This window comes from Coccinella septempunctata, chromosome 7, assembly GCF_907165205.1.
Source record: "Coccinella septempunctata chromosome 7, icCocSept1.1, whole genome shotgun sequence".
Lineage (NCBI taxonomy): Eukaryota > Metazoa > Arthropoda > Insecta > Coleoptera > Coccinellidae > Coccinella > Coccinella septempunctata.
In genome coordinates this window covers 15,194,908-15,216,714 of record NC_058195.1, presented here as the reverse complement: position 1 = coordinate 15,216,714, position 21,807 = coordinate 15,194,908, and the positions used below count along the sequence as shown (strand labels likewise).

The 21,807-nt window shown below is 33.3% G+C and overlaps 1 protein-coding gene across 1 annotated transcript in view; it reads right to left on the bottom strand.

Moving 5' to 3' along the window:
- The window catches only part of LOC123316823 (reversion-inducing cysteine-rich protein with Kazal motifs), a 56,414-nt gene extending 37,341 nt beyond the window's left edge, over positions 1 to 19,073 (bottom strand). Inside the window, exons 1-2 of the mRNA XM_044903072.1 lie at positions 18,892 to 19,073; positions 9,117 to 9,169 (exon numbers count right to left, since the gene is read on the bottom strand). Of these exons, the coding sequence (XP_044759007.1) occupies positions 9,117 to 9,169; positions 18,892 to 18,970 (132 nt within the window). The 5' untranslated portion in view covers positions 18,971 to 19,073. The remainder of the gene's footprint in view (positions 1 to 9,116; positions 9,170 to 18,891) is intronic.
- Positions 19,074 to 21,807: the final 2,734 nt, after the last annotated feature.

The window sequence follows — 21,807 nt, the reverse complement described above, 5'->3', positions numbered from 1 at the left end:
TCGCATTCATTATAAAAGTTCTAGAGCATAACATTTTCCACAAATTTTGTCCGAAACAATTTTTTCTACGTTTGAACGTTTTTGACATATATGGCGATGAATGTACATCAAAATGTGTTTCTACCTCGACCTTGGCCTCGCACTTATAACCCTTTAGCTCGAAAACGGTTAAGTATATGGAAAATTGCTTTGGTCAAAAGTTGTATAGAATTTCATCATCTACAACTTTCATAATTAATATAGAAACGATTAGAGGTACAAGAAGGGGGATATTTTAAAAAAATTCCTTTTTATTATCTTCAAACTGTCAGATTAAGAAAACCCCTCCTGATTAGTGTCAGATGAATGGGTCAACACGTCTAAAACACCGAGATGTCAGATTTTCATGAGGATGGTTACTCATGAAAATCTGACACGCTCGAGTATGTACAAGTAACGATATTTTTTGGCAGGATCTTTGTGACCTTGCGTCACGTCCGAATTGTCAGTCCCTTGAAATGTAGGTTCCTTTGGGTGCAATTAACATATACCTACCTTAAAAATCTGACACGCTGGAATTTTTTTTTTTACAATTTTTAACTCTTCCATACGGCCAGCCCCACCACGCAAACTGTCAGATTAACATGAATTTATTATCAGAGACATTAAAGGCATATACAGTATCATTCTGACACGCTCGAGTATGTACACCTGACGATTTTTTTACATCTTTGAAAACCTGCAGACGCTTTCCCCACCGTTGAAAGTGCATACATCATAGAACCTTTTTTTTTTCTCCCCGACGCTCGAGTGAATCCCGATGTAGCATCGTCGCCTCCTCAACTATAAAGTTTTGTGATGGTGTATGTCATAGATGGTTTGTCTGCTCCTCAAGTGACGACAAAATGCCTTATAAGGGCGTTAGGACAGGCCTTTTCATAGAGAAGTTTTAGACTTCTTTCAGGTTAGTGAGATAAAAATTTCTAGGCTAATCCATAGCTGTCGAGAAGCGGAAACCAAAGGCCTAGAAATATGCAAAATCTGTACCTGTTGGATCGTGTAACAACGGATTCTGCATTCTGATGCTGCATCCTGACATACCATTCTGATTGGCGGTTATATATATATATATATATATAGATGCATAAACGTCCTGGAACTTGTCAATGTTTAAAATCGAATACCCCATTTTAAAGAAGCCCATATAACACAACGAATAATTTAATTGGATCAAGCGTTTCCTAGTGAGAACGAAAGGACGATCAAATTAGACGTACTGCATAGTGGATCAACTCAACACTGATGAAATCGCATCCTCCATGTGGAGGAAGTTCGTGGAAATACTAAATGCCACTGATGGTAGATACTGGCACATCCGCTTACGTGCCACATCCACTTGACACTTCTCTTTTTCCAACTGCGTGTCAGAGACCAGTGGGTGGTTATTGTTCAATAATTTATTATCAAATCGACTGACAGAGCTGGGACATACATTTGCAATGTTAATGTTTGATAATTACTCATGCAGGCCGGCTATCTCCAACCTCCAAGTACTATTCTCAAGATATACTATTATTTCACTACCGTTCATAGCCGTTGGCGTTTGCTTCGACTAGTTAATGCGTTGACTGTCTGTTTTAATTGTCGGACTACGGCTGGATTTATCTGTGCTAATGTGAGCAGATTTCGAAGAATCTCACCCAGGAAAGTAGTAGAGTGGAACAACTATCGCGGTTTGCGTGGGAGTTATTACGTGAGATAGTTGTACTGGATCAGATTGTCTTCAAAGCATGACAAGGCCGAATTAATGTTGCTATCTCTGAATCTGTTCAACTCTGGAACTCAACAATGTTATTGTTGAAGTTAACTTTCGTAGAATAGGAAGAAGCTGTCAAAATAGATTCCGAGAATCGGAGAATATTTCTTGGGGTTTCGATTCCTTTTGTTGCGTTTTTTAACACAAAACTGGCACTCCTTGATTGGGTGTTTAGAGAGAAACAAAACAGTTGCTTAGTAAGAATAACTTTGCTCAAAATTAGAGCAAAACCTAAATCGAATATAATTCAGAAGATCTGGGAGATCGCCTCTAATGAGGTGTATCCATTCATTTTTTCAATCGAACGAAATATGTTCATTTCACCATTTCGACCTTAATAACAAAAACAATCAATGATTGTCAAAGAAACACCCGAGGAAACATCAAAAAAAAAAATGGGAACTTACAAGTTGGATATGTCTAGGTCATATACCTATGTGTAGAAACTGAAATTGTCATTAATTTTGAGTATTTTCTGTCTCATATTCCTTAACCCCCGGTTTTATAAAACATTGACAGTGCAATCAACAATTTGACCGTCAGTCGATTTCCAAAACGAAATCACTGAAACCTTTTCATTTTTAAATATATTGAAAAAATAGCAATAGAGAATCATTTAATGGATGTATACGGATCATAATTTTCCGTTTGATTTGGACGTTCTATCCATGAATCAAGCGTTGATTCCCGATCAAGCTTTGTGAAATCCCTGTATATTATACAGAGGATGGAAAAAAATCGGAAGTCATAGTTTTCAATAAACCATTCAAAGAGAAGAAGTTCCCACAAAACTACAGACCGATAAGTCTACTGTCGGCGTTAGGAAAACTAGTAAAAAGAATTATGGCCACGAGGCTAAATGAGGAAACCGAAAATCTGAAACTAATACCACCAGAATAGTTCGGATTCAGAAGAGAGCATTCAACAGAGCAACAACTATTAAGGCTCACAGAATACATTACAGAGGGATTCCAAAATCCAAAAGCTACAGGTCTTGTTTTACTAGACGTCGCCAGAGTTTCGACAGAGTATGGCATGAAGGATTAATATATAAGATGAGATGTGCTGGATATTCGATCAAAATATGCCCGTTGATCAGGAATTATCTCAAAAATAGAAAATTTTACGTGAAAGTCGAAGGAGAATGCTCCCCAACAAGAGATATAGAGGCTGGAGTACCCCAAGGGTCAGTACTTGGGCCACTTCTGTACAACATATACATTCACGATATTCCGAAGAATCCAAGAACCATGATTACGTTATATGCTGACGACACAGGCATAGCAACTCGACACCGCAACCCAGAAGTAATAGAACGAGATCTACAAGAAACGAGTGACGAAACAAATGACTGGTGATATAGTAGAAAATCAAGCTCAATGGACAATAGAGCCAAGCAATATTACTTCAGAAGAGAAGACAGCGTCCCACAACGAATCTAGAAGTTGACGGCGAAGAAATTGATTGGAAAAATGAAGCCAATAAACGCTTGACAAACGACTTACTTGGAAAAGTCATATCAACCAAGCAATCGACAAAACGAAAGCAGCGAGGAATAGACTCTACCCTCTGATAGGAAGAAGAAGCCACATGTCGAAAGAGACAAAATTGAAGATTATTAAAGCCGTTGTTAGTCCTCAACTGACTTATGGATCAGTTGCCTGAGGTTTCGCGGCAAAGAGCCATATCAAAAAAAATCAGGCCACTGAAAACAAGCTGCTACGATGTGCAATAGATGCACCATGGTTGGTCAGGAATAGACAGATTTATAGAGACCTAAAATGGAAAACCATAACGGAATTCATGAACCGAAAAGCTGAGAAATTATTCGAAACAGCGAAAAACCATCCGAATCAAGAACTCAGGAGACTAGTGGACTACGACCCAGAGGAAGACAAAAGGAGAATGCGAATTTACCGAAGGAGACCAAGAGATCAATTTAAAAGGGATTAAAATAAGAACAGAAAGTTATTAAATAATCCAATAAAGTGTTATCCAATAGAGGATAAACAAATAAATCCCAGCACGATAGTGTGCGAGAAGAAAACCGACTAAGAGGATGAACGGTTTATAGGCGTATGCCCGGAACCAATATCCAAGAAGCAGTTTAAGGGTTTTTAGTGGGTCTCGAGCTCAGGAGAGCAACACTTGTTGTTAGATTTAGCTAGTTATTCTGAAGGTAATTTTGTTTTTCCAGGGTTGGCACAGCTCATTATGAAAACTTAAAATGGCTGTATCGTATCAAGGCCGAATCGAAAAAAACGGTATGGGAAAAAAGTTCTTATTTCAACCTCAAGAATCTACCGTTAAAACATTCGTACGAGTCAAAGACTCAGCCTGTATAATAAAACACATAAACCTATATTATTGCTGAAAATGATGTGGCCAGTCATGGGGTTCTATCGTCCCTTTTTCTGTAGGAATCAAATTTGAGCCCTTGTGCAAAATCGTTGTCGATTTTCCCTTATCTAATTTCTACAATTCCAATTATTTGAAATTCTGACTAATATTAGAAGAATCGAGAAAACAAAATCGAAAAAATTCTTTTTTTTTACTCTCAATGCGACACAGAAACAATTTCAAACATTGAACAGACACCAACAGTCCGGTTGTCTATTTTGGAGCAGACTGGATTTAATGAATTTAAAATAGCTAATTGAAGCTAATATGCGCGTCTCGGAGATGGTGCGGTCAAGGAACTTAATTTATCGGGTGAGCCATTAGTTAACTGCTTAATTTTATACATTCCTTATCTGACAACTTGGATGTTTTTCATTCTGATGCCTTGACAAATTATTCATAATTTCCCTACATATTCATTTAGATCTGAACGAGAAATTTTTCAATTAATATTTAACAAGCAACGTAGGTGAAGGTTGATGATAGAAGTATACTATCGTCTTATCTTCGTATTTTTTCTTATGATAACCTTTCTGCACTTGGTGAGAATTTCTCAATGCAATCAATATACGTACTATTTATGTCACGTTATGAATCATTCATTTTCAAAATTTCACGATTGATTGTACAGAGTTCACAACAGATACAGAATATTTTTGGGAGTCTTAATTAATGTTCGTTTAATAGATACAGGATGTTTTATATATTTTATAAAACATTTTCGATCGGCATAACAGTTCATCGTCTGAATGGATTTTCATGATAATTTCAAGAAATGGGAATTGGACAATGACCAACATTCACTCATGATGACTTGTTGATGGCGCAGGCCCGTACTGGGAAAATTTTATTTTCTATTCCACATCTTGTAAAACACCCTGTACTCATGTACCTACATAAAATTTTTCTCAGAGATAACACTAAGTTCTCTTTCAATCAAGCCTATTGGTAATACTGGCTCACTTCGTATCGATATTTTATTTGCCATTTAATATCGGGAATTTTCAATTTATAATTTAAATGGACCTCTGAATAATACCACTTAATCTGTATTGAATAAATTAAATTTCTCAGGAACATATCTGTAGGAATGTGTTGCATCTTATTTGATCCGAATACACAGATTTTTGTTATTTTCACATTACCTAAACGAGTTTCAGAGGCAAGCTCCAAATGATAGAAATTCTCATTCTCACATTTATACAGGGTCCTGCAATAGTGCGTTAGGCTTCCATAGCTGCCATACCAAACGTTTTAGGAATTTAGTTGAGAAGCATTCCCTTTGTACTCTCAATTCTGCATTTCAGGGAATTATTTTCTGATATACAGGGTTTTCCCAAATTACCATAAATTATCATTTTTATGTTGAACTTCAAGGATTATTTATGATTTTGGAAGGGTTTTAAAGTTTTTCAAAAATTGGTCATTCAGTTTGGTTTCATTGTGTGACTCATTTAAAATATCCGTTAGTTATTAGGTTCATTAGGTATTTCGAAATTTTTGGTTGAAATGTCATTTTTCCTGTCTGATGGACACAGGAGTGAAAATAATCCTAAGGTTACTTGTGAAAAAATGCAACTCTTTAAACTGTGTACATTATGATGGAAAAAATACAGGGTGTTACATTTGAAAAAATCGAGAAAAAACAATTTAAAATTCTTCATATTTGGACATTGATAACGGACACCCTGTATAGGTTGATCATTTGATCATTTAGGAACGATGACTAGGCAAATTCTTAAGTTGAAAGAAATCCTGATCAAATTCATGTTTCTATCGCTTCTGAAAATCGGTAAAGGGCTTTTACCGAACTACTGTTTCGTCGAAATTTTGTAGTTTTTTTCTGATAAGATCCGTAGCGTTGGAAAACTATCCCTAATATTTTTCATTATGGTAGAGGTATTGAAGAGCATTGAAAATATGCAAAAATATGAGGGGTGTTCCATATAAAAAATCACTCATTTGTTGGATAATTTCATTTGGGAACACCCTGTATATCAGAAAATAATTTCCTGAGATGCAGAATGCAGAAGTACAAAGGGAATGCTTTTCAACTCAATTTCTAAAACGTCTGCTTTGGCACCTATGGAAGCCTAAGCACTATTACAGGACCCTGTATACAATTCTTCTCTCCGAATGACTGGAACAAAAGATAGCGAAATCAAAGATTTTATGGAATACAATCAAATGATCGAAAAAATATTGAACATTCAAGTGAACTCATTATCAAAGGGAATTGATGTTTTTGAGGAAATGTCCTGTATCTTTTAAACCAATATAGTTGGGACATATTTCGAACACTGATTTAGACTCCCCAAAAGGTCCTGCATCTGTACCGAGACCTTTGCACTCATTCATGAAACACCCTGGGTATGAACAGATTTGGCGTCCAAATATTCAATGGGCTTCGAGTCAGGACATCTCGGAGGCCAGGCAATATTTTCACTCATGGATAATTACCGGTTTTCGAAATAATCATTTTCACGGTGTTTGTCTACGGAGTACAGGTTCAAACGCCTGAAAATGAACTCATTCATTACTTTACACCCTCGTTAATTCATCCTGAAATAGCCGGCAACTGTACCACCACTTCCACGCCACAATTGTCAAACCCCCTCAATTTATTGCTACAAGATATGCCATAATTAATATGATAGGACGACAAAGGTACAAGTGCTGACGTTCAGATAGAAATATACACTTGGCCTGCAGCCAGTCCGAATCCCGACTAAGTTCTCTAGTCCTTCCTTTTTCATTCTCCTGTGAATAAATAGCACAGAGCGCAGAGTTCCAGCTGTTCAATTATGGCAATTTGAATTCATTTCTTCATTTTTCACTGGCATAGTGGCTCTAAAATAAACTCTTTCGGAAACCATGAAAGTTTCGGCGTGGTTGGTAGTCATCAGGGAAAATTTTCGAGAGAAGAAGTTACACTTCCAATTTCGGAAACCAGTGGATTTTCATAAAGTGATAAAATCTTACACTTATTAAATATCAGTATATGTACATAAACAGAGTTTATAAAAAGTAACTAATAAAATTAATATCTTGTCATGCATCATCTACGAGCAGTTGAGTTTTTTGAATTGCAACTTTTTGTGTCAGAAACGAATGGACCTTTCGTTGCCTTGTGTTTTCCTCGTCGAGGCGCCAATTTTGAAGGATAGGTTTCCCTTTACCCGGATGGAACATTAGTTGAAAAATAAGGCTTATTACTCAGAAATATTTTCAATGTTTTATTATTCCAAATTTGAATGACCTGAAATTAATCCAAATATAATCTATTCCCACCGAACAATTGGCCAAATTATTTTTTTGATCCAACAAAATACACGTGGACTCTTTAATCTTTCGTTTATAATGATCCTGTTCTGTCATTAAAATTTTAGTGTTATTCCAATCCATCATGGGGTCTCCTGTATTAGAACAAACAAAATCTGCGATCTTTTAATTTCTCTATTTTTAATATTATTTTTAAGTTCGCGTTTTCTTATTTTTACAGGTCTAGACGTTTCACCTGTATAAGTTTTACCGCAAATACAGGAAATGTTGTAAATACAATTTTTTGATTTTTGTTTTTCTTTCAAATGTTTAGTTTTTGTTAGAATATATCTTAAATCATTTTGTGCTTTAGATCCAGTTCTTATGTTCAATTTGAAACCGATTCTTCTCATTTTTTCTGAAATGCTATTAACAAAAGGAATTACGTTCAATAAATTTGGTTGTTCTTGACGGTTTATTGGTTGTTCCTGATCATTATTATGATTTTGGTTAGACATTTTTCTCTCTAAATTTAAAATTATTTTTTCAATAAAATCTGTCGGTTATTTATTATTCTTGATATACAGGGCGAAAACGAAGATGTTCACTTTTGGAGATGTTAATATACAGGCCCTGTATAAGATAATAATGAAAATTGCTTAAAATAGATATTTCTACATAAAAGTCAGTAGCGTATTTGAATTCTTTTTTAGAGCAGTGTTATTAAGATTGCTCACAAACTTGGTATTATTTAAATGGAACTCCCTATTTTAAAGTCAAATTTTACAATTTCTTCTGACTACATTGATGTATCACAACATGATCTTCAATGAATTTAAGCTTAATCGTAAAAATCCATATTTATGTTTGTTTTCTTAATAGTAGGCCATGAATTTTTTCACACATGCATTCAATTATCACTTTTTTGAACTACATGTGATTCAAACTCATTTATTTGATTATATTTTGAACATTTTTAAGTTTACATTGAAGTGTTTATGTAATAATATAATTAAATTAATAGGTTTGAATCAGATGGCATTTTAAAGAGGTAATAATTAAATGCACGTGTAAAATAATTCGTGGCCTACTATAATATAAACTAAAATGTATTAATGATTATGTCGTGATACATCAATGTGTTCAGAAAAAAATTGCAAATATTTGACGCTAAAATGTACAGGGCGTTCCTTGAAAAAAACAACTTCGTGCCCAATCTTAAAAACAGTGCTCTAAGAAACATTTTTAAATATGCCACTGACTTTTATGTAATAATATCTAAACAGTTTTCATTTAACTAACTTATACAGGGACTGAGAAATAATAACAAAAGTGAAAATTTTGGTTTTCGCCTTCATTTCTGGAACAAAAATAGTTGGAATATTTTTGTTCGTGGCTTTACGATATTTACAAAAAATGGATACAGTGTCGCGAAAAACTCATGTCTCTATCTTTAATAATAGCTGAGATACAGTGCAGACTCAACCAAAATGGGTGTACAAATGTACAATATGAGTTTTCGGGCAGACATCACACATTGATAAATAAACATTTTATCCATTGTATTTATTAGTTTTGGTTGAGCGTTTTGTATGATTGGGCATTTTTTGGTAACAAATGATTTTTCTCATGGGTATCCATAAAATATTTATAATCTTACCTTCTCACAGACATTCCTACATGAACCAGTAGCGTGTAAACAGCACATAAGATCTGCAAAAAGAAAAAATTTTACCTTATTATCTTGTTCTTGTAACATACCAAACAAAATACTATGATATATGCTATTTATAACCACTTCAGATACCGATGACCGCTTTAATCATTAAAATTATGGAATGAATTTCTGAAACGGTTCTATTGTCGATGAGTATATGATCCGAAACGATCATAGCTATGTCAAAATAGAATTTATGATAACTTCAAAGGGCAACGGCGTTCCATTTTGTCACTTTGAAGTTGAAATAATCTATTTTCCGGATTGTAAAACTGCCAACGAATGCTCAGAGTTTGTTACGCAATTATAATAAGAGAAAGGATTATTATTTTCATCGAGACAAAATTGGCTTTGAATTTATATCAGATTCATGAACCCAGAGCGGCCAGGCCTGAGCAAAATACAAACATACAAAACACTATCTCGAAATTATAATATTCAAAATAGAATGCATCGTATTAAGTCGTGTATTTGCAATGTAAAATACAAAATGCAGTATTCTATTTTCATAAGTAAAATAATACTTGAAAGTTGAAATTTTGCCGGCAGAATTTCTCGGTATGAAAGTTTGCTGCTTGGCAATTTCGCGAATGACATTTGTAACTTTGGATAAAATGTCATGAGCGAAGTTGCCGAAAAGTTACAAACTGATATATTACAAGAGAGAAATTTTTCCTGCTTAAATTTCATCTCGAGTGGTGTTCGACATGACTATATCACGAGAAAATAAGTCGAACAGAAATATTTGACAAAGATGAATTTCCGAAGCTATATTGAATTGGAGAAATGTCAAAATTTCAACATAATTGTATTTAATATCACTTGAGATAATATTTAAACAGGTGAAATCTCTCTTTTAATACAGGACCAATATTTGACTCATACAAATATTTTGACAGTAAATTCATGAGGTAAAATAAAAATTTTTTTCCTTTTCCTTTTTTTCCAAATCGGCACAGTTTGAAAGTTACAGGCTCTTTGAACACCATAAAAATTATTAGGTATTTTTAGTTCCATCTCACAAACCGTTTTATCGAAAGAAATGAATTTCGTAATATTGTTTTTCATTTATTTGGTGAATCTTATTCGAATACAAGATATCACCTACGTCTTCCAGTTTTCTCATTATGACCATTACGTACCACAAAATTATCAAAAATTCAAGGACCCAACTCTTGAAACTAAGTTGGCGCTATCTAATGAATATGTGAACGTTTTGTAAAATAAAAGTATTCTTCATATTTTCTCGTATAATACGCCGTTTTAGAGTAATTTGATGTTCAAAGATTAAAAATGTCTGTGAAATTCGAAAAATTGGCACAAATGTGCCACACATTTATCTAGTTATTCTGAAGGTAATTTCGTTTTTCCAGGGGTGGCACTGGCAGCTTAAAATGGCTGTATATTTTTATCAGGATCGAATCGGGAAAAATGCTTTACAAAAAAAGTGTTTTTTATGATCTCAAGAATCTAATGTTAAATATTTGACTCACCCTGTATAATGGTTGCATATTTTCAGATGCGCCAAATCCAATTTTGCGGTACAAAAATTTTATTTTGCTAGGGTTGTGAAGAACATTAAAATTTTTGTTTCATACCAGATCCTGGAGGTTTATTTTTGTAATTAATGAATAAAAACTGATGGAATATAGAAATATGGATAGCTTCTTAAGAATAATTTCTTCGAATGACCGAGAGCACATTAGCACACAAATGTAGGTGAGCAAAGTGCGAAATCATCATTATTTTCAACGCTCAAGCTTGTTTTCAACCGACACTGAAAACGAGGCTTTATGTACCTGCCCACAAGCGAACATTTCATTCATATTGCACTCCCAATATAAGTAGATGTTGACTTATTTATGGACCCAATATATACCTTCTCGCCGAGAGCGAATTAAGATCAAACGATTTAATAACTCTTGATATTAATGATGCCATTAAATCTATTATGGTTTGCGGTTTATTGGTTTTGTAACGTGCAATTCACTTCGATGTTATATTGTATCAACACAACAACGAGCTAACAATATTGTATATGTATATAAAAGCAAATTGGACTTTCGGTCGTTAATGTGGGGAGTTTTTCAGTGATACAGTGCGAATTCAAATTACCTGCCTATAAAGTATACCTACATACATATCTTGAACGAAAAAAACGATATTCATGAAACCTTACATCCGCATAATGCATTTACTGTCAGAACTTCGGAAATATCAGCAACTTTTTCAATTCAAAGAGGACAACCTGTATATTTTCACAGATTTTGAAAAACCTGCCTGATTATTTGTTATTTATACAACAAGTGAGTTAAATGAATGTTTATTCACTAGAAGAAAGTTTAACCCACGAGCCAAAAGGGTGAGAAGGTTTTTTTGTTCGAATGAACAAACATTTGTAATCCATGTGTTTTATACAGAATTTTATTCCATTTAAGGATTCAAATGATAATATTTTCAAGATAATTTTCTAATTTACGAAATGACATGAAAGATGTCGCTTCGATTGATTGCTGCTAGGGCATTATTAAATCCATAGCAACAAGTAGTTGGGGAGCCCAAGGGAGAAATTCGGGATTTACTCTAGCGTGTCAGATTAATATAAGGTGAGATACCTTGGATCCTGTAGAGTACATCTCCAAAAATCAGATCTGTGTATAGGGGAAATTGTCTAGGCCAGCCTGTCAGAATAGTAAAAACAAAAACGATCATTGTACATACTCGACCGTGTCAGATTAAGATATATGTGGTAAATTACATGTTGAAAAGTATATATTTTCTCAATCTGACAATTTAAGCGTAACGAAAATGTTTGGAAGGGCGCCAAACTTGCAAAAAAAAAACGTCACGTGTACATTCTCGAGCGCGGTAGCTTTTTCTACTTTGAAGCTAAGGGTTCAAGAATAACGGAAAAATATAATATGGCAGTTTCAACAAAAATTAAAAATTGGCCATAAAAGCCACAAAAATCTGTTTTTTTTTTAATTTACTCCTCTCCTGGGCGTTGAATTGTTTTCTCATTCATTATAAAAGTTGTAGATCATAACATTTTCTACAAATTTTGTCCGAAGCAATTTTTTTTACGTTTGATAGTTTTTGAGATATATGGCGATGAATCGGCATTAGACTAGGTTTCTGCATTGAGCTTGGCCTATCGCATGTATGGCTAAGCTCCTCGCCCTTATCGCCCTCTAACTCGAAAACTGTTAAGTGAATATTAAATTGCTTCAGATAAAAGTCGGAAAGTATTTTATTATCTTAAACTTTCATAATGAATGCTAAAAGAATTAGAGGATAGGAAGGGAGATATTCTAAAAAAATGCATTGTTATCTTTTTCAATGTGTCATATTAAGAAAACCTCCCCTCTCTCTGCAACACCGTGATTAACCATCTGTATGAAAATCTGACACGCTCGAGTAAGTACAAGAAACAAATTTTTTGCATTTTCAAAGGACCGCCGTAACCTTACGTCACGTCCAAATTGTCAGTCCCTTGAAAAGTAGCTTCCTTTGGGTCCGATTAACATATCTTCAAAAAATCTGACACGCTCACCATTTTCAACTCTTCCGTACAGCTAGCCCCACCACGCAAACTGTCAGATTAACATGAATTCATTATCAGAGACATGTAGGGCTCGAGTATGTACACCTGACGATTTTTTTTCACATCTATGAAAACCTACAGACGCTTTTCCCACACCTAAAAGTGCATACATCATATAACCTTCTTTTTTCTACCATCTAATCGTCAAATTCATTGGGTCTCCACGACGCTCGAGTAAATCCAGAGTTTGCATCGTTGGCTCCCCAACTGAAGAGCAAGATAACGTTTATCCCAGCATGTCATTTGACTTCACTTGGGAGTTGAAAAAAAATTTTTTCACTGAATAGATGAGGGTCAACTTACAGTTTTTGCTATGAGTTGAGTAATGTTGTCTTCAAACGTAAAAATGGAATAAACAATTCAAAGAATATGTAATTGATACGTCTTTTCATTTTTCATAAATTGCTATTTACTCCTCAAAAAAAAATAAAACGACAAAACATAAATTCAATAAGTTTTTCGTGATTTATTTTGTTCTAACTTCAAATCAGCATTAGTGCTGTCAACGGAGCCTAAAAAGGTTTAAAAAAGGTATCAAAAGAAAACAAAATTCTACGTATTTTCTTGGCACTATTTAAAAACTTTCTGTATTGCTTGTTGAAGTAAGGTTTGAGACCATGGCCAATTTCCTGCATCCCAATATATTGGAGAATCGTATCCTTACAACAAAAAAAGGTTTGATAAAAAAAACAATCTATGGCCACATCATCTTTAGAAACAAATGCTCTAACCATTCCTGGCATTCTCATAGAGTATGCATGGCAATCATAAAATTGGCGTAATTTAAAATAAAATTAAGAACAAATACTTGAGATACGCATTTTACGTTTTACCAACACTGTATTATTGAGGTATCAATTCTCAAAATGCAAATAAGGGACAAGATGAGTGAACAAACGCGAATCTACGTCAAATTGGCGCTTGTTGAATATTCAACGCTCGGACCAAGCCCGTTCTGATCAATCTGAAGACTTTCGGGTGGTCTTAATGCCCGTTACCAAACCTCACTTTCCACCTAGCTGCAATTAAAATAATTTATGCCCAACCAGTCTGGGCTTTGCATAATCTGGCGAAGTAGGTGCATAAACCATTCTCACCCGGTTTTACATTATGCCTCTGTGCACGTTCCCCCTTTTCATTTTTCATTTTACATTCTTCACGATACGAGTACGAGTCATATCTCTACGAATTTCAATGGGAAGGTGTCACTCTGTATTTACTGGGAATGGGCCAAACGAATTGAAATTTGAGTCAGGTAGCAAATTGAGAAGGGAAGGCCCAAGCTTTAGATGTCCCTGAAATAATCACATCAATTCATGAAGAGCGCTTTATGAAAGATAATATAACACTATTTTGAAGATTATTTCGCTTTAGAAATGTTTTACCTAGGTCCTAGACAACGCGACGCTCATAAATTTCAAAGAATTATTTTGAAAAAGAATGAGTCAATTTTGTTCATCTACGTGTTTCAGACATGAAACATGCTCCAGTGGAAACAATCCATTTTATAGTGGTGGTTCCAGGAGTTATTTTTGGGGGGGCAGAATTCTGTAAGGTGTTTATACTGTTTATTGATATAAAATAGGTATATGTTCATAATTGTAATATCACCTATTTGAGAAAAAATTACTTTGAAACGAATTCTTATTGAACACAGAAATGAATTCATTTTTCGTTATTTCTCAAAAAACATAAGTTCTTCTTTTTGGCAGTATAAAGTAAAATGTAGTTCCTGTACTTTTGAATTTTTTGGAATCAAATTACTCGAAAATGGCGCATTATACGAGAAAATATGATAAATACTCTTTTCTAATTTTGACATATAAAGTGACACTTTTTGAAACTCATTGTCGTTTTGAAACGTTTTACTTTTCGCAACCAGTTACTCAAAGTAAAATATTTCGCAACTGATGATGAAACGATACTTGCTTTCATAGTAACGGAGTGAAAAATTGAATAATTTCCGTCACTAGACGATTTTAAAGTAATCTCAGAGAAAAGCTTTTCAAGGCGTTTTCTGGTACTTTTAATTTGAATTTATACGCTCATTACGAAAAATAATGCTTTTTCATAAATAATTATAATTTTACAAAATGTTCAAATATTCATTAGATAGCATCCACCTCAGTTTCAAGAACTTGGTTCTTTGAATTTTTGGTATTTTTATGGTACGTAATGGTCATAATGAGAAAATGAAATTCATTTCATTCAAGAAAAGCGTTTGTGAGATAGAATTAAAGATAACATTTTTTTATTGTTTTTTAACAGCCTGTAATTTTTAAACCTAGCCGATTCGGAAAAAATGATAAAGAAAAAAATTTTCTTTCTGACAATACTTGAAGTAGTCAAAGACTCAGCCTGCAGATATAGGTACCTATTTTATATCAATGAATACCTTACAGAATTACAAATATAAAATTTTAACCAAAATCACCCCAGGAACTATCTACCCTATTGTTCTAATTGGTTCAAAAAATGGTGAAATATTTTCGAACAATAAATTCGCAGAGATCAAAAACAAACAACGAAAAGACCATTAGGCAAAATTGAAAGGAAAGTATTATACGACACAAGTCTGCAATGGATTGAAAAATGAGTTTCTACCATGTGAAAAATTTATTGCAAATTGGCAATTCAAGCATTCTAGACAAATGTCTCGGGCAGTGAATGTTTCCAAAATTTATAACTTTGAATAGACATTATTTCCTTCTCCCACCAGCATCATGTAATTGAAAATTATAATTGTTAAAACTAAACCACCTTCATTGAAGCCGTTCTCTTGTCTCGTTACAAACTGCATAGTTATCGATAAAGATATAAACTTGTAATACATATCATTATCGAGTAAACGCACTTAATAGATATTCAAGTATTCAACTTTCTAATTCACAGCTCAATCACTGTCATCTGTAATGGAAAACACGAACCTTTAATTAAAAACATAATTTACTTGTAGATGACACATATTTGAAAAATGAAGGAGCATATGATATCATACAGAGATACGTGGACTACCCGTGGCAAGGGCTATATTTATCTCGATTAAATTTATATTAGGCAGATGAATTTTATGTTCGTCTTATACTTTAAATCATTCAATTAATTCCGTTGGTGGAACCCCACCGGATTCACCCGGGGATATTTACACAACGTGAAATCGATAGCCGTTTCATTAATTTTTAAGATAGTAGGGTCTTGTACATATTGATTTTGATGTATAATGACTTTGCGACGGGACTTTCGGAGGATTAATGGCCTGCAAGATTCCCAGAATGTTCACGCTGGAAGATGAGTCATTCCTTACTTTCTTGAAATTTTGTCAGCAGATAAGTTCTTGGATGAAAAGAAAATCAAAATCATTCACCAAAATCGTTTTTATCAATACTTGACACCTCTTAACCGATTTTTCTCAACTGATATAATCAGATTATATAGGGTGAGTCTTTGACTCGTACAAATATATCAACAGTAGCTTCTTGAGGTCAAAAGAAACGCTTTTTTCCTTTACCATTTTTTTCCGAATCGGCTCGGTTTAAAAGATACAGGCTGTTGAAAAAACATAAAAAAATGTTTAATTTGTCGTTGTCGTTGTCTGATGAATATTTGAACGTTTTGTAAAATAAAAGTAGGTACTCTTCATATTTTCTCGTATAACGGGCCGTTTTCGAGTAATTTGATGTCAAAAATCAAATATATCTATGAAATTCGAAAAAGTGGGTAATTTGGCTAAATACAACTCTGTTTAAAAGATTCACAAATGTGTGGTGTCACAGATTTAGCCAGTTATTCTGATGGTAATCTTGTTTTCCAGGGGTGGGAGAGCTCATTATGAAAACTCAAAATGGCTATATCTTTTTATCAGGACCGAATCAGAAAAAATGGTATAGAAAAAAGTGTTTCTTTTGACCTCGAGAAGCTACTGTTAAAATATTTGTACGATTCAAAGAGTCACCCTGTATTGATATTTTTTGCGAAAATATCAGAAATGAATTTATTTTTATTATCGTAACTGTTGCAAATTTTTATGAATAATTTAACATCTTCAAGAGTAGGTTCGATCGTTTGAGACTTTGATGAATGTGTTATTGTAAAGTTTTTTTAGTGTTAGTGTTATTGTTGTCTTATTTTTCAACATTCCCTATGAGCATCTATAGCACTTCGAAAATTTTTAGTCTAATAGGTTTTCACCTCGACTTCAACCTGTAGTTAAACCAATAAATAACAATATTGAATAAAATAATTGTGTTATGTTCCACGATCTAGCTTAAACAAAAACTTCATCAAATATCAAATAATTTTATGGAAAGTAACATTTTTGGATTTGAATTGATGTTGTCGATACCACTTGATGATAATCCGGAATGAAACTGAAATCATCTATTTCTGTTATTTCTAGTTCATTTTTGGTTTTCTTGAACCAACCGCAAAAAAATATGTGGCCAACTACTCTTTAATATAGGTCTCGGTATAGGTAGAATCCAATTTAATGTTCAATAGTAGTTAATTTTATTGATTTATATCATAGTAGACCATAAAGTATCGCTTATTTCAAAGATAATAATAAGGAATTCCACAGACCAGAAATGATTTCTGAAATAGAGGAAGCACTGCATATTCAACCCAGGTTCACATTATTTTCGAAGTTATCCCAATTTTTAGAATTTCACTATAAAAATTAAAACTGCAAAAATCAAATTCAAAAACAAGCGAATTCGTTTTGAATTTTCATCTTCCCAAACAAAAAACTTAAATATAAAGTTAAAAAAATCGAAACATTCAATCAACGACTCCACTACTTTTTCAAGCAACTTTCCATGTTTACTTGGGGTTGAATCAAAATGCCCTTTCCATAAATTATTTCATAACTCTTCAGATTTTCGTGAAATTTAAAAACGAATGTATTTTTCGAAAAGAAATTTAATTTTGGAAGATTTTCTCTAGAATTCTCTTCGTAGTTATAGTAGTTTTGGAGGAAATTCAACCGTGAAATATCTTGTTCGGCAATTGATATGCTGAAGGGTTTTAACTCAGCTAGGGATGAGTATTTGAAAAAGTTTTGTAAAGGAGTTCCCCGAGGAGTTCCCTGATTTAACAAGGGTATTTATTGGAAATAAAAACCGGAAGTCGATATAATTTGATGCAAAAATCAAGGACAATTCTGTTAACAGTTTTTTTTTTTCAAGATGAAATTTCAAATCTATTGATTTACTTATAAAATAAGTAAAAATATTTCTATTTCATTTCGAAAGCAAATAAAATTAACACATTCCAAGAAATTCAATAAATTCTGCAATCCACTATCAGACGGGAATCGAAATTATATTTGTTACACTCTTGAAATTTCAGGTGTTTCTCTGCAAAATTCACCTGAAATTCTGATTGTTTATATTTTGTTTGAACCTCATTGACGATAATTTCCATATTATTCATATTCGCGTATGAATAACCATATGTTGACTTTGCAGAAGCGGTTGTTTTCAACGAAGATGAAAGTCGCTATATTTTCATTACGAAATTTCTTCTCAGAATAACAATAATAGATTAAGTGAAATTATGAAATACAGCATGAGATCTTCGATGTTAGTTCTTGGAGAGTGAGATGGTGTTTTGTTTAGTTTGGATATTCTGGAAAATTTTAAACTATAATGCAACATTTTGAACGGGCAAATTTTTTCGATATAGCAGTATAATAAGGACAAACAACAAATAATTAACGAAAATTTATGAAAGGAAGATTTAATAATGAGTTTCGTATGTTGAAATTGAATAATGATAATGAAAATCGTTTTGTTGGATTAGTTTGGATATTTTCAAGTACAAATATTCATGGTTTTTGAATATTTTATAGAAGTTTTTCTTTTGATGTTATGTGAAATTTTTTTTTCCAAATAATATTCATTCATCAATAAACTTTATGGTTGATGACTTCTTGAAATCACTTCTTGAAAATCACAAAAATTCCACTCGAATGCAATCTTCTTGTAATTCATTGATTGGCAAAAGGAAATTCATTATTACGCAGAAATTGAGAGAAAAATCAAATTATTCTGAGTAAAGGATGAAAATTCTCAAAACATGCTTTGATTTAAGAAAAAAATTAACACTCTTTCCCACCTTGCGCCGCGACGCCGTACCACAAAACTGTCAAGAAACCAAAGATCCATATGGCACTAGAACGAGTCCCTATTGTCATTTTGACGTCTACGCAAAAGCACGTGACCGCGGTCGCACCGGAGTAAGGGCGATAGGTTTTCTCATCCCGAGATCAGATGCGAGACTGGAGCTGGTGTTGAGCTGGTGCACCGTCTCCTGAGGGGTCCACGCCCAGAGGCTAAGGGACCGGGCACACGGCGCTATGTAAACAACGAATTGGTAAGGCTCCTTGGGTCATCACACACGACCGCATCTCCACTCACAAGGAACCGCTAGTGAATTTTAGCGAAATTTACTTCACTATAGTTTCTATGATTCATTAAGGAAATATCGAAAATTATTTTTTTTTAATTTGATACATGATGGAAAAATTAAAAATAGTGAAGATTTTTTTGAAAAAACCTCCTCAGCAGCATACTCCAAAAAGTGTCAACTCCAGTTTTTACATAAGAAGCGCAATAACTCATGAAACAGTTTTTTCCTATACCATTTTTTCCGATTCGGTTCTGATGAAAAGATAGAGCCATTTTATATTTTCATTATGAGCTGTGCCACCCTGAAAAAACCTCAGAATATCTAAAGCTAAATCTGTGACACTACACACCTGTGGATCTTTTAAAAAGAGTTGCATTCGGTCATGATATCAGATTTTTCAAATTTCACTAATATTTTTTATTTTTCAACATCAAAGTCCTACTATAGATAACGCCTCATCATACGAGAGAATGTTAAGAACACTTTTATTTTACAAAAAGTTCAAAAATTCATTAGATGGCGTCTAACTTAGTTTGAAGAGTTAAGTTCTTTGAATTTTTGGTATTTGTATGGTACGTAATGGTCATAATGAGAAAACTGGAAGACGTGGGTGATATCTTGTGCTCGAAAAAGATTCATCAAATAAATGAAAAATTATATTCCGAAATTAATTCCATTCTAAAAAACATTCGTGAGATCGAACTAAAAATAATATCTTTTTATGGTTTTTCAACAGCCTGTATATTTTAAACCGAACCTATTCGAAATTAGTGCTAAAGGAAAAACGTATTTCTTTGGACCTCAGGAATCTACTGTTAAATATTTGTAGGAGTCAAAGACTCACCCTGTATACAGGATGTATCTGAAGACACAAAAAATTAAAAGGGGTGATTTTTTGGGGAAAACTGAAGTGCGTATTCGGTATGAAATTTTTCGAAAAACTTCCCACCGGAAAAGTTACACCCCTCCAAAGTTTAACGAAAAAAATAATTTTTTTGATGAGTGTCATTGCAAAGGATTTTATAAATTTTTATCTAATAAATGCTCGAGTTCCTGAAAAAACTTATAGAGATAAAAAAGTTGGTTTATGAATTCGGCTTTTCAGCCATGTTTTAGTTAAAAGGAAAATTTTCATCCAAAGAAAGCTTGGAAAAAATTCCAACAAGTGTAATTTCATTGACAAATGATATTTACCACGTTTCGTGTCTTCAGCTTTATATGCAGGGAAAATCAAAAAGAAAAACAATTTTTTTGTTAACATTCGGAAGGGAATTTCTTTTCGAGGGGAGGTAATTCAAAAAATTTTGAACCGAATACCCACCTTAATTTTCAGCACAGAATCCACTCTCACAGTTTTTCGGTGTTATTCAGATACACCCTGTATAACCAATATCATTGATTTAAGGGTTGAATACGTTTTTTTTATTAACGAAATTAAGAAATTTCGTTATGTGCTGAATGAATTCTTGCAATCTGATATTATTGGAAAAATTTTATTACACAGAACCATTCTGGTCCTGCTTATCTTGTAGTCTGCTAATAGCTTTAGTAACTCAGTGGCATTCAGACCGTTCTCCACTCTGTCAAGTACGCCTTGACCATAACCACCTACTACTTTTGCATACCGCATGCCATTTATTCGCTAACCAGTTGGTGAAAAAAAAAACAAATATTGCTGATCTTTATTCAAACTTATTTCATTTACATTCGTGCACTATTCAAATGGATAGTGTTACGGACTATGTAAAACAAGTATTTTTAGATCATTGAACTTTAGTTTTGAAAAGCAGTAAGATGTGAAATTTTATTTTAAAATCGATTTTTTCGAAAGTACATATGGTTAGCCCTTGAAAAATACTATCATACTGAGACTTAAATTTTTGATCGTTTTGGTCACTGAATGAGTCAGAAAATCACTATACCTACCTAGAATAAATAATTGAGCGATGACTAGTGTCAATAATTTTGATACAAAATTTGAATTTTAGCCCTTGTAGGATTCTCAATTCTCATCATAGAGTTGAAATATGATTTTTTATTTTGAAGAATAGACAATTTCGATTCTATATAATAAACGTTCATATTTATTTCAAAATGATAAGTTTTTTGTCAGACGCCCAAACAAATCAAATTGGATACTTTTTAATTTCAGAAATCAATATATATCCGAAAAAATCTCCGATTTCTTTCCAAATTACTATACATTCCATTAAAATAATCAATTTTTTTCAATTGAAATATGAAGTCTGATGAACAATTAATGAAAATAGAAATATTTTTTATTCATAGTAAAATCCATCGTATGATTTGAAGTTTGCAAAATTTCTTAATTATTTTCATTGATCCCTCATCCCTCCATAAAATTTTTAAAGCAAGAATTGTTCATACCTATATACATATCTATAAAACAGAAAACTGCGGAGAATCAAGGGCGGTTTCAGTGGGAACTTGAGAGAAAAATTAATTCATATCTCTTTTCAAATATGAATGAGTTTCAAAGTAGTTTTTTTTTTCAAATATATAGCATATATTACAATTATGGAGATATACCTATTTATATTATATCAGAAAATAGAATTTCAAATATAAAATTATGCCCCCCCCCCAAACACACCACCACTG